General features: G+C 29.2%; 1 protein-coding gene across 1 annotated transcript; it reads right to left on the bottom strand.

The window, feature by feature from the left end:
• Window positions 1–214: 214 nt before the first annotated feature.
• LOC124815902 (uncharacterized) lies at window positions 215–13,601 on the bottom strand. The gene is made up of 2 exons (XM_065815107.1): window positions 13,449–13,601; window positions 215–1,917 (listed from the first exon to the last, which is right to left on the bottom strand). The coding sequence occupies exons 1-2, from the start codon at window positions 13,462–13,464 to the stop codon at window positions 521–523; spliced, it is 1,413 nt and encodes a 470-aa protein (XP_065671179.1). The 5' UTR covers window positions 13,465–13,601; the 3' UTR covers window positions 215–520.
• Between the last annotated feature and the right edge of the window lie 3,603 nt (window positions 13,602–17,204).

Below are 17,204 nucleotides of genomic sequence, written 5' to 3'. Positions count from 1 at the left end.
TGAAATAAAAAATATTTGACTACAATTAAGATTAAAAGCAATTGATTATAAACTATTAACAATGAGATAATTAATTGTTCTAATTACTTTATTAATAGTACTTTTTATGGGTAATTTTTTGAAATTTTTAACTGGGTAATAAAAATTTTAAAGAAAGTTTTTATTATTCAGACTATGAAAAATTGTATTCAGTTATACCAATAACTAAAGCATCTTCGGAAACAAATATGCCAATAAATTTTTTATGCTACACAAATACAAATAACAAAAAAACCATATATATTATCAAAAAAGCACAGAAAAAAGTTCTTCAGCTTTTTTCATTTCATCTTTTTTTATTAGTTGTATTTCATTAAGTACATTAGGAGCAATTGTAGATAAAGTAGTAGATATAGTTTCTGATCCAATTAAAGAACCGGCACTTGCAATCTTATTGTGAATATTTTGTATATTGTGAATTTCTTTTTGAACCTCAGTTGTTGCTGTTTTAACTTTGCTATCAACTACCCCGTTAAACTTTTTATCGACGGTGCATTTTAATTAAATCTTTATACAAACTCAAAAAAGATTTATCAAATAAAAAATCAAAATTTTTAATAAGAAATTCTAAATTTAAAAAATCTGAATAATCACCATTATTTGTCTCGTTTAAAATTTTATCAAATGCCTTCATGTTTTTAACCATATCCTCTACAACAATATTAACTTGACTTACATTTAAAAAGAAATGCATTTCAAAATATTTTATTATACACATAGTTTGCACTTTTATTTTTTCTTTAATTACCGAATCAACAGATTCAATAACATTGATTTTGTTAATAAAGTAGTATTCGAGTTTTCCATTTTCGAATGCTGTGTAAGTCTGGAGAAACAAGTATAATATCGCTTCTTTAGTGGATTGATAAGTTTCACTCCACATATTATGTTCCGGAGGATAATCTTCGCAAGCTTTTAACATAATATTTTTTGCAACAAAAGAAAAAGCATGAGTAGAACTAATTGGTTTAATCCATTTATAAAACATTGCTTTAAAGATGAGATAAATTAAATTTTGCTGCGGACTACGCATACTGATTAGCACACGTTCAATATTTGAAAAAGAATATCGCCAAGTATATGACTCCGCGTCAAACTTTTCTGAAGCAGTTGATTTAGCTATGATAAAACATGAGTTTGTAAGATCGTCAATGATGCTTTGGGTGGGCCACTTTCTTGCTCGGTTTTTCCATTCGAGAGCTACATCAGGCCACCAACCAATTTCAATTAAAACTACAAAATCGTATGAAACGAAAAGAACATTTTGATTTTTAACCTGAACATAAAAATCTGCTGCAAACGAAGCATTTGTAACTACTTCGTTTTTTTTTGTAGAAATTTCAGAAATTTTTGCATTATATACAATTGCGAAGAAAAGTTCGCCAAACCTTTGTTCAGTTAAGTCTAACTTAGCTTTTTCAAGTGCTAATGTTTTCATTTTGAAAGGCTGAAGATATCCATTTGTGCAAATTTTTGGTAAATACTCTTGGACCTTTTGTATAGAAACATCCCATCCAATATTCGAAGCCACTAACATATCTAAATCAGCACGTACCTTGACAAAACCGTGTTTATCAGGGATGTCTTTAACATAATGTTTTAAGTCGCAATTTATTTTAATTGCAGTAAATTCTATATCGATCTCAAGTTCTCTATTTAACTCATCATCAAACTCAGAATTCTTTTTAAAAAAGCGGGCAACAACACCTCCCTCAAACCAGCTACCGCTTAATGCTATGTTTTTTATAACATTTGGATGCCATTTATAGAAACCTCTGGATAATATTTTGTTTAATAATGAGCTTCCAATCTTTCTTAGATGTTCATCTACTCTTGTTAAGAGTTTGTAATCTTCTAATTTTTTGATAGCATTGCAATCTTAACAAACAGACAAAAAGCAGAATTAAAAATTAAAAATAATAGCATAAACTGTTTTTACAAAATGTTCAAAAAAATTTCACATACCTTTGTAAAGCTTTTTTTTGTAAATATCGAAAATAATTGTTTTAAAAATTATTGCCTCAATTTACTATGTAGTATTGTTAAATGAATAGCTAATGAAAGTCCTAAAAGATTTGAATTTTTCTTGGCACTAAGATTTATATTAAATCATTCTTATATATAGAAATCCAAAGTAAATGGTGATTTTTTTTATAATTAAGTAGTTTTCTGGAACTACAATTGCGCTAAAATCCAAAAACATGTTAAAATTTTTTTTGCATCAGAAACAATTTATTTATTTCAAAACATTAAATTAAAAAAAACTTATTATATATTTGAACTTATTATATATTTGAACTTATTATATATTTGAAGCCATTCCAGTCAAGGGGGTTTCTCTTTTTTTAAATTTTAACTGATTCTTGACAGTTATGTCTTCATAATGATACTTAAATGTAATATCTATTAGCAGAAGTTTTTTTTCCCATTTTTAATTTTTTGATTAATAAACTATAAAACATCATAAACAGCATCGTACCAACTAACTTTTATTTTTTTGTGATACTTTGGTCCAATTTGTATAGACCATCATCAGACGTAAAATTTTACGTTTGATGATAAATTCTGATGATTTTGCGTGTGATGATGGTCTATACAAATTAGACCGAAATATCACAATAAAAAAAGAAAAATTAGTTAGTACGATGCTGTTTTTGATGTTTTATAACATAATATAAATTTAAGTACTACAAGAAATGTCGTTTAAACACCTAATTTTTTTATTAGAAATTAATTTGATTAGAAAAGAAGTTTTTTAAGATATTTCTTCTTTATTCTTTCATTAATATTATCAAACCAATAGTAACAGATATAACAATAGTGAATGAAACTATAGTAATTACATAACATTTAGTAACAATAAAACTGAACATATTCTAACAAATCAATTTTAATGCTGTGTAGATCACAAAGCAAAAATCCATCGCCTTAAAAGTAAAATCTTCACAAAGATTATTAATTGCACCCAAGTTTTAAGATGATGCTATTGTACTGCACATAGCAAGCAACACTGACAGAAGCTACTTTTTAATAGTTGTCATGTATTGCTTAAGCAGTCACAATAATGTGATAAAATAAATGTATTTTGTTTATTTGTAATTAATAAAGAGCTAGAGAAAACAAAGAAAACAAATATTGAGAATATATTTTAAACCTTTAGCAAAAATGAACCACAAAACGATAAGAAAATAAAAAAATTTGGTTTACGTTTCGTAAAAAAGATCTATAGCTTACGTTTTGATAAAAAGATTTTTAGTTTACGTTTATTTATAAACAAAAGCATTTGCATAAGAAAAGGCAATATATAGTTTCTAAATACAAAATTAAACAATAACAAAATAAATTTATAGCAAAGATCATATACTAAAAAACTTATCTTTTATTAAATAAAGAGCGGATGAGCTGATCTTGTATTAAAAGGAGCCAACACAAAATGTGTAAATATTCTAATAAATAAGACAATTTTTTTGTTAAAACCATTTATTTTATGAAATACGTGTTTCGACTTAATCATAGCCATCGTCAGTTAAAATATATTAAAATGCCTAAACTAAATTAGTAAAATTAAGTTGAACTAAAAAGTCCTTATAATAAAAAGTACAATAGAAATGCAATTAAAAAATGTAACAAATGTTTTGAAAAAAAAAAAAAGAACCGGCAGTGTTTAAGGGAACTTGATTGAAATATTCATTTTTACATGGTTCATTTTTGTATTAATAGTGGGTTTTCCCCACTCTACGTACATGCTTTCTTTCGTTTTAATATAAATATGTTGGAAGCCAAATCCAAAATTGAAAAATTAGCATGATTAAAACTATTAAAACAGCTTTCATTTGAATAAATATGTTTATAAATGTATGAGTTTTTATCCCTTTTTGGTGCTCGATTATTCATGTCTTTAAATGGCCAATATAACAGGATTTACAGCCTACGCATTCAAATTTAGAGACAACGAATGAATAAAAGGGAAAATTTTTTTTTTTTGAAATTTTAATTGAAATAAAAACCAATCTTACGGTGACTGATTTACAATATCTTTTAATGATTGCGTTTAGTCTTTGTATGGTTAAATCACATATTTTTTCAATATAAGCAAGTTTAAAATATTGATAAATTTTTAGGTTTTCCGAAAGCGATGAAATGTCGACATTGGTGTTGTTAATATAAGAGCTATGGAATGTCTTAATCAACCTAGACGGGTACAAGTTGCGTTTAAGAACATTCAAAAGGTCGTTAATATTATGACTAAGATCGAGACAAGTATTGCTTATTTTATAAGCTCTTTCAATTAAAAGTTTAACCAGGCTTACTTTGGATGAAATTGAAGTAAACTAAAAAATATTGTGTATAGTCCCAAGAAAGTTTGCTTATGAAAAACAGTGGTAATTGTAGAACTGTTTGTTTTTTTATAGTTAGGTCAAAAAATGATATTTTTGATTGAATTTCTTTTTCCATTGTAAAATTAATAGAACTATGTTTATAATTGCTGTACTCCAAGAATAAATCGGCGTAATTTTTGGAAGTGAATGCAGCAAAAATGTCATCTACATACCGTTTATAAAAAGCTGGTTTTTCTCCGTTATATGATTTGAGCCATTTATCTTTGAAATTTCCCATGAAAAGATAAGCAAGAACTAGTGTAATGGGTATATGTATATATATATATATATATATATATATATATATATATATATATATATATATATATATATATATATATATATATATATATAAATATATATATATATATATATATATATATATATATATATATATATATATATATATATATATATATATTAGGGTGGTTCAAAAAAAGGTCATGTCAAAAATTTGAAAAGAGCCCTAGCTTATGATCTGCCTTGACCCCAAAATAGTACTTAAAATTTTTTACAAAAATTTTTTTGATCATCGGAAAGGTCCCCATAAAGGGCAAAATGGTCAATTTTTGCCCCGTTTTAAGAAAAACTTTACCCCGCTTGTGGGACCCTTAAATATTAACCAATTTAAAAAAAAAAATATCCAATAACATGGTAATGATTTATACAACTTAAGTTTAAGGGGCTCTTTTCATAAATATTTTTTTAAGTAACTTTCAGAAGAATGATAAAACATTGAAAATCATCAAAACATAAAATGTTTTTTTAAAAAAAAGAAGTTTTGTTTGTATACAATAAAAAAAAAACTTTACCAATACAAAACAAAAACCAAACATTTACAAGTGTTTCAAAAATAAAATGGAACAAAAAGTAGATATTAAATAATACTTTTGAGTGCAGCTTTGGCATGATCCAACTTTTTTCTACCATTTCGGTTTCGCTTGTACACATGAGTAAAAAGAAACGTATCTTGCCTTTTCTCTTCTGAATGTGCTTTATTAACAAGTTGTTGAACTAATTTGACTGTTCTTTCTGAACAATCATTCACAACATCAAGATTCATGATGACTGTTTCAAATTCTTGATAGAAATTATTTAAAATCCAATACTCTGCAGGAAGCTTCATCCATTGAACCTCAGCTTTTCCATGACCAAGCATGTCAAATACAAGCCAGGACTTCTCTGTAACTAGTGGAACTAAACTGGGAGGCTCATCCTGTGAAAAGTTTAAGTTCTTCAGAATGTCTTTATCCAACACCTGTCTTTCTATGGAATACTCCACTATAGAAGGTCGTTTTAGACCAATTTGTCTCTTAGCCATGTTGCTACGTTCTTTACATTTCTGATCTGCAATTGCTATAATGACTAAAAATGGGTCAAGGTACCAAGTATGTCGCATATTGGATTCAGAAACAGCTTGACCTCCAGCTTTATTAAATTCCTCAAACCTTTTCATCTGCCAGTATGCTTTCATATCCTAATAGTTAAGGGTTAGATTTTTCAATGTTTAATTTAAAAATAATATACCTACTTTTTGTATTTATTCAAAATTATATCTTTATTTTAAAACAATTATTCAAACCGTGTACCTGCGTTGGAGCAGTTAAACTTAGCTCCGCTCTAAGAAACCATTCAGTGTAAAAAATGGAAAGAAACTTTGTCATTTCAGTGATTTCATCCTTGCTCTCTTCATTGATTTCAGGGATTTTTTCCATAAGTAGAAACAGTTTTAGGTAAAATAAACTTTTACCCATGAATCTGGCATGATGAACAGCTCCAGGATTGTGAAATATAAACCTGTCAGTGTGTGACAGTACCATCAATGTAAGTTCAGCCAATTCTTGATAATCTTAACGAAACTTTCCATCCTAAACAAATTTTTTTTCCTAGGTTATAATAACTTAAATTACTTACTACAAACTTGTACAACTGGAAAATTATATGTGAAGTACTACTTTACTATACTATTTTTTGGAAATAAGAAGAGATAATTAGATTTTAAATTAATTTATAAAGCTATTATTACTCACCTTCTTAAAAACTTTAGTGCTAATTATATATCTGCAAAATTGAATAGCACTCAGCCATTGCTCATTAATCCAGGAATCAACAGGAGTTGCTAATCTTTTTAAATCTTGATTTTCAGTATCTAGATCATTCCAATGATTCTTCAGAAGTTTAAATAATTTATTTTCTGGTCCTGAAGTATGACTACTTGGATAATATCAAAAATATGGTGTCGACATGCAGTTATTAACATAGGGCGCTGTAAGTGCACAATGATTCTGCTACAAGCTCCTTTTGCTTTACCTGTGTTGGCGCTAGTGGTATCAAAGCAAAGACACTGAACTTTATCCTCTAATCCAAAGTTAGAAATAAGTTCTTCTATAGCTTCTTTTTGGTGTTCTCCAGAACCTGAGTCGATTACTGGAATTCCAAGTAACTCGGTTTGTCCTTTAATCCTAGCAGCTAACCTATCTTATGAAAACTGTTTTCCTTCAGTAAGTTCTTTCACAATTTTTCCATCAAAATGAATTGTTATCAGAGAATTTGAAGATTTAGAAATGCTTTTTATATGGTCTCTAATTACATTTGCATCCATGAGCACAGCGATCTCTGCTGCTCTGTATGATGAAGATTTTAGAGCATACAAACTCAGACATGCATCCTCCAGAATTGACAATAATACTGTAAGAATTGCTGTATGTTGATGTGGAGTTAAACCCTTTCCAACTGCTGTGTGAGCAGTACGGTGCAAGATATTCTTTGGTAGGTTGACAGAATTTGTATGATCAATATAAGACTCAATTTCAAATTCACTATCACTTGAATTGCTTTTAATGGTATTAAAAGAACTTAATGAATTTTCAGAATCAGTATCTGATACATTGTTTAATTTATTATGACTACATTTAGATTTATACTTTCTTTTTAATGAATATTGAAATCTCTTATTCAATCCCCCTAACTTTCCTTTCCTTTCCTCTAATTGGAGGTTAAGAAAAGCTATGTCTTCCTCTTTGTCATTTTGGTTTCTCAACCTATCTTTTCTTATTTTTTCAAACATATTTAGTGGGTTTTCTCCAATCCAGAAAACCTTTTTCATATTTTCTTTAAAGTTCTTTCTTTTTTTAACTTCAGCAGCGTTGTTTCTCTTGCTTAGGCTTTTCAGCTTCATCCAGTCTTGCACCATTTTTGTGACCTTGATCCTATAAAATGAAATTATTATTATTAAATGCTTATAAAAACTTAAAAATATATTTTAGTGTTTTGATAAGGTTATACAGTTTGATCTATCATTACCTTAGCTTCTGAGTTGTAATTACTTCAAATCCACCACGTGTCCATGGAACTACAAGTTTAGATATTATGCAGAAATGTAACTGACGGGTAGGACAGTTTGGTGAGAATAATCCACTTTTGTTTGGACATCCTACAATAAAACTCAGTTTAACTTCAGGTTTAGATTTTCTCAGAAAGTTGTAGTATTGAAGAATTTCTTGTGTAGTTGCAAATTTGTTGTTAGGAATAGTACAATTTCTTTTTCCCACTAAAAAAGTATCATCAACTCTTTCAATTTTCTTTTTGGGTGGCATCATATAAATTATTAATATTTTATGTTAGTCTAAAATTAAATATTTACATATAAGTATGTTAGATGAAATAATAAGATTATATTTTAATTTTGAAAATGAAATATTTATTTTTTATTTTATTTAAAATCTTTTTTATTCTTTATTCAAAACAAAAATTGTTCACCAAAAAAAGTTATGTTTTTAAATATTAAATTATACAAAAAAATTGAAATGTAAGATATTTTGAAAATACCCACTAAAAACCCGCTTTTTGCTGAAAAAATGAAATTCTTTGAATGTTTATTTTTGAAAAGAGCCCCTTAAACATAAGTTGTATAACTCATTACCATGTTATTGGATAGTTTTTTTTTTTTTAATGGTTGAAGTTTAAGGGTCCCACAAGCGGGGTAAAGTTTTCATTAAAACGGGACAAAAATTAACCCTTTTGCCCTCTGTGGGAACCTTTCCAACGATCAAAAAAATTTTTGTAAAAAATTTTATGTACTATTCTGGGGTCAAGGCAGATCATGAGCAAGGGCTCTTTTCAAATTTTTGACATGACCTATTTTTGAACCACCCTAATATATATATATACATATATATATATATATATATATATATATATATATATATATATATATATATATATATATATATATATATATATATATATATATATACTGATTTATATATTGATAAATAAGTGATATTCTTTGATAAATGAGTGATATTATATTGATAATTGATAAATGATATTGATAAATGAGTAATATTATATTGATAAATGAGATGATAAATAAAAGAGTGATCAGAATCTTTTTTTAAAAAAGTAGATCAAATTATATTAAAATAATTTAAATGAAAAAATACAACTTAATTATGAAACTTAAGCATTCATGCCATTTGGCAATCATCAGCCATATTATTGAAATATAAAATAAAAACTCTTATAAAAAGTACAAGTCAAGCGTTGCAACAGCATCTGATGTTAAGTATACGTAATCCGATATTTGCTAATCGCCGATATCAAAGATAGTAAAATTTTTTTTCTTTGCCTACAAGCAAAAACCAATTCACTTTTTTTGTTAAGTAGTAATCGACTATCAAAAGTCATTATAAAATATTTTTCATTGATGCAAAGGTTACACTTTTTTCTTGATTATAAGATTGACGTCTTTTAATAATGTTCCATTTAATTATAGGCATGTTACCTGCGTCTTTATGTCTCCAGATTTCGTTGGAAAGTTCTTTATCATTCCTATACCTGGTTGCATTAAACGATTTGAGGCGGTTCGCAAACCTGAGCTTGATTGCGTTTTCACTAATACCGATGAAAGATTTTTCCATAAGGCTGGCGTCAGGTGATGCTTAAGTGGCTTTGTATTCAACATTTTTGATAGACATAAGCTATTTAACGGGAATGTGGTTTTCTTAATGCAGTTGCAATTTATATCATTAGCGGTGAGTTTGTTTGCTAAAAATTTGTTGATTGTGAGAATTAATAATTGATCGAATATTTGGCATGCAGCTGTAACTAATTTTTATTGTGTTTCTGTTGAAAATTTTGTGGAGCTTATGATGTAATAGAAAATGCAAGTCAATTAAGTCTAAGAAAAGGTGTCCAATTTTTGTTACCACATTTTTACTGAAAGGGGGACTAGACCATATAATCTTTCTTTTTCGTTTATTAGTATTAGAAGGATATATATTTGAATGATATAGGATAAAGATTTGAATAATATTTATGAATAGGAGCAGTCCATTGAAAAATTTTTTCGCTCGAAGAGTTGGAAGATAATCTATTTTCAATTGAGTTTGGTAATTGTTTTAAAATGCTTGTTGGATGATTGGAACTAGCATGGATATAATTTAACATACTATCAGGTTTATGGTAAGGTTGAAAAGTTTAGTTATTAAGATTAAATGTAGCATCAAGGTAATTAACAATTTTCATATTAGATCGAATAGAAAGGTTGTTTTGTTTAAATATTTGAGTAAAATGCATCTTAATTTTTTCCATTTTTGGACCGCTTGCGTTTTTAAACGCGGCTATGCCATAGTTTCTATATAATCCGAAATCAGGTCTTTTTATAAAATTGAGAAATCTGGAAGAGAAGAAAAATACTAACAAACTCGCACATCTCGGCTCCATCAAATGCACCTGTGGTAACATCAAAATTTTTCGTCCAAACTTGGTCATTGGTAAATAATAAAGACTTAAACACGTGGAGAATTAAAGATTTATGATCATTATCAATGCAAAAAATATTGTTATGCAAAGTTTATGGAGTCGATAAGTAGCTTTTCATTAATAGAAGGGTAAAGGCTAACAATGTCGAAATTAACGAATTTTTTAAAATGTTTTTGAACGAATTTATTTAATTTTGTGAACAATTCAACTGATTTAAATGCGAAATATTTCTTAGGTTGGTTTTAAAATCTGATAAAATATCCCGTAAATATATCTTAGTCGGCTGAATAAGTAAACATTAGTTACAGCTGCACGCCAAATATTCGATCAATTATTAATTAACACCATCAACAAATTTTGCCCAACAAACTCACCGCTAATGATATAAATCGCAACTGCATTAAAAAAACCACATTCCCGTTAAATAGCCAATGTCTATCAAAAATGTTGTATACAAAGCCACTTAAGCATCACCTAACGCCAGCCTTATGGAAAAATCTTTCATCGGCATTAGTGAAAACGCATTCAAGCTCAGGTTTGCGAACTACCTTAAATCATTTAATGCAACCGGGTAAAGGAATGATAAAGAACTTTCCAACGAAATCTGGAGACATAAAGACGCAGGTAACATGCATATAATTAAATGGAACATAATTAAAAGACGCCAATCTTATAACCAACAAAAAAGTGTGACCTTTGCATCAATGAAAAATATTTTATTATGACTTTTGATAGTCGATTACTACTTAAGAAAAAAAGCGAATTGTTTCTGCTTGTAGGCCAAGGAAAAAAATTTTACTATCTATACTTGATATCGGCGATTAGCAAATATCGGATCACGTATACTTAAAAGCAACGTTGGCGACAGGTGTTGTACCAACGTAACTCGCAACATTTCCCTAACGTTTTACCAAAGTATATGTGCAAGCTGGGTGATTAGCTGATTAGAAAACTGTAAAAAAGGATTTTTAAAAATGTCATTTTGATCAAGAAATTTCCAAACAACTAAAGAAAGAACAAAAACATCGTAAGCTACTTTACTGTAGTTATACTCGCAAACAATAGTAAAAAATCTGAAGATTTTACTTTATTTCCAAAAAATTTTTTTTTTTAATTATGATAAGGCGAAATCAGTATAATTATTTGAAAATGTGCGTTTGATGCCGTTAGTCAAAACTTGTTCATGAAAAAATTATTTGAAACCTTAAAGACTCTTGAGCCGTAAAAAAAGTTATTTTGCGTTTCTGAAATTCAATTTTTATTGGACAAATATATTTTAGCAACGTTATCAAACGTGATTAAAATAATCATTGCATACTTTTTAGTTTTTTAAAAGTTCCGAAATTCAACCTTTAATAAAGTTAATGTGGTAATATTAGCCTATAAAAATCAAAATCTAAGTCTAAAATCTCTCAAATTTATAAACCACAGTTTGACTCCAAAATTGATATTTACATATTGCCCTTTGCTAAATAATATTAAAAGTCATTGATAGTAGTTATTTAAGTACGGTACCAAAATAACTGCATTCTTGCTAATAAAACAGTTAATTTTAATTAGGTATTCTGTTTAATTATGCCAGAGGTTCAAATTTACTCCATTCTTTTATTGTTTTCAACCTGATTTGAGCGGCATTCTTGTTTACCCTGATTTGAGCAGGCGTGGCGCAGTGGTTGGTGCACTTACATCAGAAACTAGAGATCCGTGGTTCAATGCCACATCTGGGCAAATTTAATAACATCGGTAAGAAAAAGGGAATGAATCCTTCAAATGCTCTTCCGCGGTAAATAAATAAATTTATGCGCAGCGGTATTGTTTAAAAATGATTTAATTATTTGAAAATATCTCTTAACTCTAAACTCCGTGTTTCAGAGATTAGAGTTAAGAGAGATAAATAAATAAATAAACAGAAAGAAAAATGACCTTCTTGACTGGGGTGGCCCCTTCTAAAGTCTTGGGGAGGTGAACTTAGTAAAATAATTGCAATAATCTGTTTAAAATTAAAAAATACGCATCTTTTTCAACTCGTATTTACTAAAAATAATTTGTTCCTACTGTTTGATAAATCTAATTGTGGCGTTCCGTTTAAGAAACTAAATAATGATAAAAAAATTATAACATCATATTGCTAATACTGTTATTATACAATAAAACTTTCTGGATTGTACTTGCAAACAAAATTTATATCATCTAACGCAAAAAGCCAGACATTCTGTTGTCTCACTTGCATAATATAAATCAATTCTGTTGCCTCAATTGCATAATATAAATCTATTATGTTGTCTCAATTGCATAATATAAATCTATTATGTTGTCTCGTTTGCAAAATATAGATCTATTCTTTTGTGTCACTTGCCTAATATATGCAATAAAAATTTACTTAAAATTTACTGAAAAAGTCACACTTAGATCTACTTTGTTGTCTAAAACTCTATTTAAATTAATAGAAAAAAAATTATTGTAGATAAACAAATGTACGGCAACTACGTAATTGTTGCAGTGTATGTCAACGATAACATACTTCTCTGCCTACTTTAAACTGGAAAAAATTTTGTAATGCGTACACAATAGCAAATTGCATTATCTAAATGTTGAGTAAACCGAGTTCGCTCTCATTGGATAAGAGGATACGACAAACTGCACAATATCATTCAAACACCAACAAATAAAAACAATTCATAGATTTTACATGTTGTTGTAATTTTAAACTACGCAATTGAATCCTGGAACTCAAAGGAAATATAAACAATCATCAAAAAAGATTCTGAAAAATATATTTTCAGACAACCTTCTTTTTTCATTTCCAAAATGCAACTTTATTATAAATAGATTCCTTGTATAATATATAGAAGGTGTTTAATAAAGTATATAAAAAAATAATTTATTTATCAATAATGCATGTAACTTATTTATAATAATTTTTTTTTTATCAATATTATTTTGTTATTTTTGTTTATAATATGTCCATTAAATTGTTTGTGTATTACACTCTGCCTCGTTACTAACTGTGTGACAAGAGTATTAAAAAACCATACAAACCGTAAAAGGGGTTGTCAGTAAGTTACGTCACACAATTTTTGACCGTTTTTGATCCCCTCTCTTTCCTCTCGTCATAACATCGTAACTCTTTTGCAGCAACACGCACTCCGCATGAGTTGTTACAAAATTTCATACTCCCACCCCCTCCCTTCAGCGTGACGTAATTTATAGCAGATTTTTAAAAAATGGTTAAAACCACGAATAAAAAGTAATGAAAAATTTTACCTTGCATTGATTCCATCTTTTCCTTTTTTTTTTAATCTTTTCTTTTAATAAAACAAATTAATACAATAGAATCAGCTATTGCCAATTTCTTACATAAACTGTTTTGTTATTTAATCATTAGAAATTCGTAACATAAATTCTCTTTGTCTAATTTAAAGATTAAAAATAGTTCATTATTTATTAATGTTATATATTGAAAAATAGGAAGAGATTTATTAAAAAAAACAATTGTTGTATTATTCAAATTAAAACACTATAAAGTACATTTATCAATGAATGTTGGAAACTCTAAGTAACTTTTTGTAACAAATCCTTTTAAATAATTTTTTGAGTGAATTAGTTAACCCATTTTCATGCTTTTTTAAATTTTGTTTTTAAATTAAGAAAAAATTAACATTTTTATATGGCAGTATTAGCATAAAAAATCACACCAGCTATGAACAGACTTAAGCACAAATCAGAATCTTTTTTCAAAACTGTAAATGTAGACAGATTGTTAACATTCCCAATAAATTTATCTGTAAATACAAGCACTTTTAGTTTTTAGAATATATAAATAAAAAGTTAATTCTATTGAAAATTCCAATTATGTATTAACAAATTCATGCATAAATAATTAAGTACACACACAGACACACGCACACACACGATAAAAACTATCAGTTATTATTGTTAGCGAATCGGCTGTAGAACGCAAAGATCAAAATCTATACTGATGATCAGAAAGTAAGTTTTTAGACTCAAGTAGTGCGATTAAGTGTTTGTTAATAAAAGATTCAAAAACCTTACTTATGGCAATAAGAAGACTAATAGGACGGTAAAAAGAAGAGTCAGATCGCCAAGGTCGTCACGCCACCCGGGATAGCTACCCTGAGTGGCGCCCTTATTTATCAAAATTTCTCTATATTATAGATAAAGAACCTTTTTTATGTACTTTTTATGCCCCTGAAATATCTGCTGCCCGGAACAAACTTCTCTTTCGCGCCACCCTTCCTCTCGGCGGCCATGCAAATCGCTCTCCAGAATTTCTGAAAATAGGCATAACAGATGCCGCTTTCCAGCAGGCTAGAAAACAAAACTCTGATAAGCACTTGTTAAATACTTTTGAAAGTATAGATGACAGCTCTAGAGTACACTTCTGCAAGACTATCACAGGTATGTTGTCCGGCCCACAAGATGTAGAGGATTCTAAGCAGGAAATCAATTTAAATACAGAAGCTGGAGTGTTAAGAATGTCAAGCAATGGATCAACCTGTTTGTTGGTAAAATTAGCTTGGATGTGATTAGTGGAATCCAAAGATAAGATTGATGAAAAGTGTTTAGCAAACAACTAAGCTTTGTCTTTAGGTGAGGTAAGAAAATTTGAATCATTTAAAAGAGATGGAATAACAGATTTGCACTTGTAATAGACACTGTTTAAGATTCTCCAGATCCCTCAGGAGCCTAACTTTTAAGATGTAATACAAGATTTTGTTACCTGAAAATACCAGGCTTTGGCATTAGATAAAACCTTTTTAAAATGTTTTCTAGCAGTAGCAAACAGACATTTGTCTTCTGAAGGATTGTTTTGGCAATAGATATGGATGTAATTATTAAGATTAGAAACTGCAACAGCACAAATATGAGGAAAACTATGGAAAAGATTGAGACTTGACTTGCTATTGTTGAGAGGTAATAAAATATTATATGCCAGCCTGAATCAAAAATATTTCTCAAGAAGCACATTCGTTAGCAGAAAGACAAAAAGTTTCTACCCAAGGGTCACTACAAAGAAAAACACGAAAAGTTTTTCAGTAAGCTTCAAGGCAGTTGCTTCAAGGTAGTTGCTTTAAGGTAGTTGCGTTAAGGTAGTTGCTTTAAGGTAGTTGCTTTAAGGTAGTTGCTTTAAGGTAGTTGCTTTAAGGTAGTTGCTTTAAGGTAGTTGCTTTAAGGTAGTCGTTTTAAGGTAGTTACTTTAAGGTAGTTGTAAGAGGTACAATGATAGGGGATTCTGATGATGAAGTAGAATGAGTGTGTATGTGGAGAAACTGAGCACTGATAGGATCAAAAACAAGACAAAAGTTAAGAAGAGAAGGTAAATGATTTGGATTTTCTAGTAAGCGAGTTTTAAAGTTGGCTATTTAAGTTACAGATTGAGAAAGGCAATATCTGTGGGACGCCTGCTAAGTCACTGCTACTAGAGTCAAACCGGAACTTTCACGCAAGTTCGCTTTGTTTAAAAAATTCGAATTAAAATGCATATAGATGGGAAAATTGATCAAACACCTTTTGAGTATACTTGCTTCTGAAAGCCTAAAGTTTTCCGCAAGCGAAAAATAAAGACTTTCAAACTATTAAGGTAAATATCCTCCATAAAGTTGTTTTCAATTTTGCAAGCATTAATTTTTACCAGTTTTTGATCTTTCAACCAAATGAATGGGAATCATAAAGAAAATTCCAATTTTAATTGTAAATTATAAGAAATTTTATATTCCATTATAAGACTATAACGTTTTTTGAGAGTAGTTAGACTGAGTTTTTATTTAGTTTTTGATCGTAACTTAAATATTTAATTAACAATACTGTGTGATGTTGGAAACGTTTGAGTAGAGCAATTTACAAAAGAAAAAAATCTAGATAGGGTTTAATATACAGCTGGTATATTTCTTTCCAATGCTGAAAAGATTCGAAACTGTAATGACTTCTTGAGACAATCAAGCATTTGATTGCCAACCCAACCTGATGCTTTTACTTGTACTTTGAGTTTGTTGAGCATTTATACTCCCAAGTCACGCTGAAACGTGATGAAATGTATGTTGAAACTAGATTGCGTCTTTTATCTAAAATATCAACCATGGTTTTGTAAATTAGTTTTTTCATCAACCAACTTGTATTACTTCGCACTTTTTCAAGTTGATATTGACAAGGCACCTGTTCGACTACTTTACAGCGCTGTCAATGTCTGCTGGCAGTTTTTCATAACCAAAGAAAAATTGATGGACATCATTAACTCAATAATCTTGCCATTATCAGCGTAGTTAGATCCCAGTGGGCATTCGTCATCCGGAAATCGTTCGTATGGCGTCTCCTCGACGTCCAGACGTCCTTAAGTACAACGCATGCCCACTGGGATGGGCAAATCTTGCAATGGTCTAAAAGTCTGAAAAATAGGTAAGCAGATTCTCTTTGTGGACCAGTTTTGCACCCCATTTTCTTCATTCATTTTTCTAATTTAGGATTTTGAATGCTGGGTTGTCTGTGACTCAATGCATGGGTTTTACTTGTGTCTCTGTTTTTATTACTCGGCAACTCATACTATTATCTCGTAATGTTGGTATAGTACTAAAACTTAGTTTAATGGTTTTGAGGCCTCCTGGTAGTCAGGTTTCCTGAACTCTGTAGAAGATCTCAGAAAGGCTGTCTTTATCAACATCTGTAAATTGCATCCCTTTTTATTCTTATAGCATTGTCGACATATGAGGCTCTATCTCTCTTCTTCATATGAAGCCCTTTGTTAGGGGTAAGAGTTTATTAATTTTGCAATTGCTTGGATTTGTAAATAGTGTACAGAGTACTATCTTAACTCAGGTTTGATAACAAATCAAAAAATTATATAAGTACCAAAAACTATAAAAGACCAGATCTACCTGCTCTTTGTGAAACAAATTTGGTTTCAGCTGTCTAACCTTGTGATATTAGTGTTGATGCTTATCTTGTGCGTGCGTGTGTAAGTGTATGTGTTTTTGTGTGTGTGTGTGCCAAAATACCACTACATAA

The sequence above is a fragment of the Hydra vulgaris genome, chromosome 13 (genome assembly GCF_038396675.1).
Source record: "Hydra vulgaris chromosome 13, alternate assembly HydraT2T_AEP".
Lineage (NCBI taxonomy): Eukaryota > Metazoa > Cnidaria > Hydrozoa > Anthoathecata > Hydridae > Hydra > Hydra vulgaris.
Note: the sequence above shows the minus strand (reverse complement) of the source record. Positions and strands in the feature narration are given on the sequence as shown.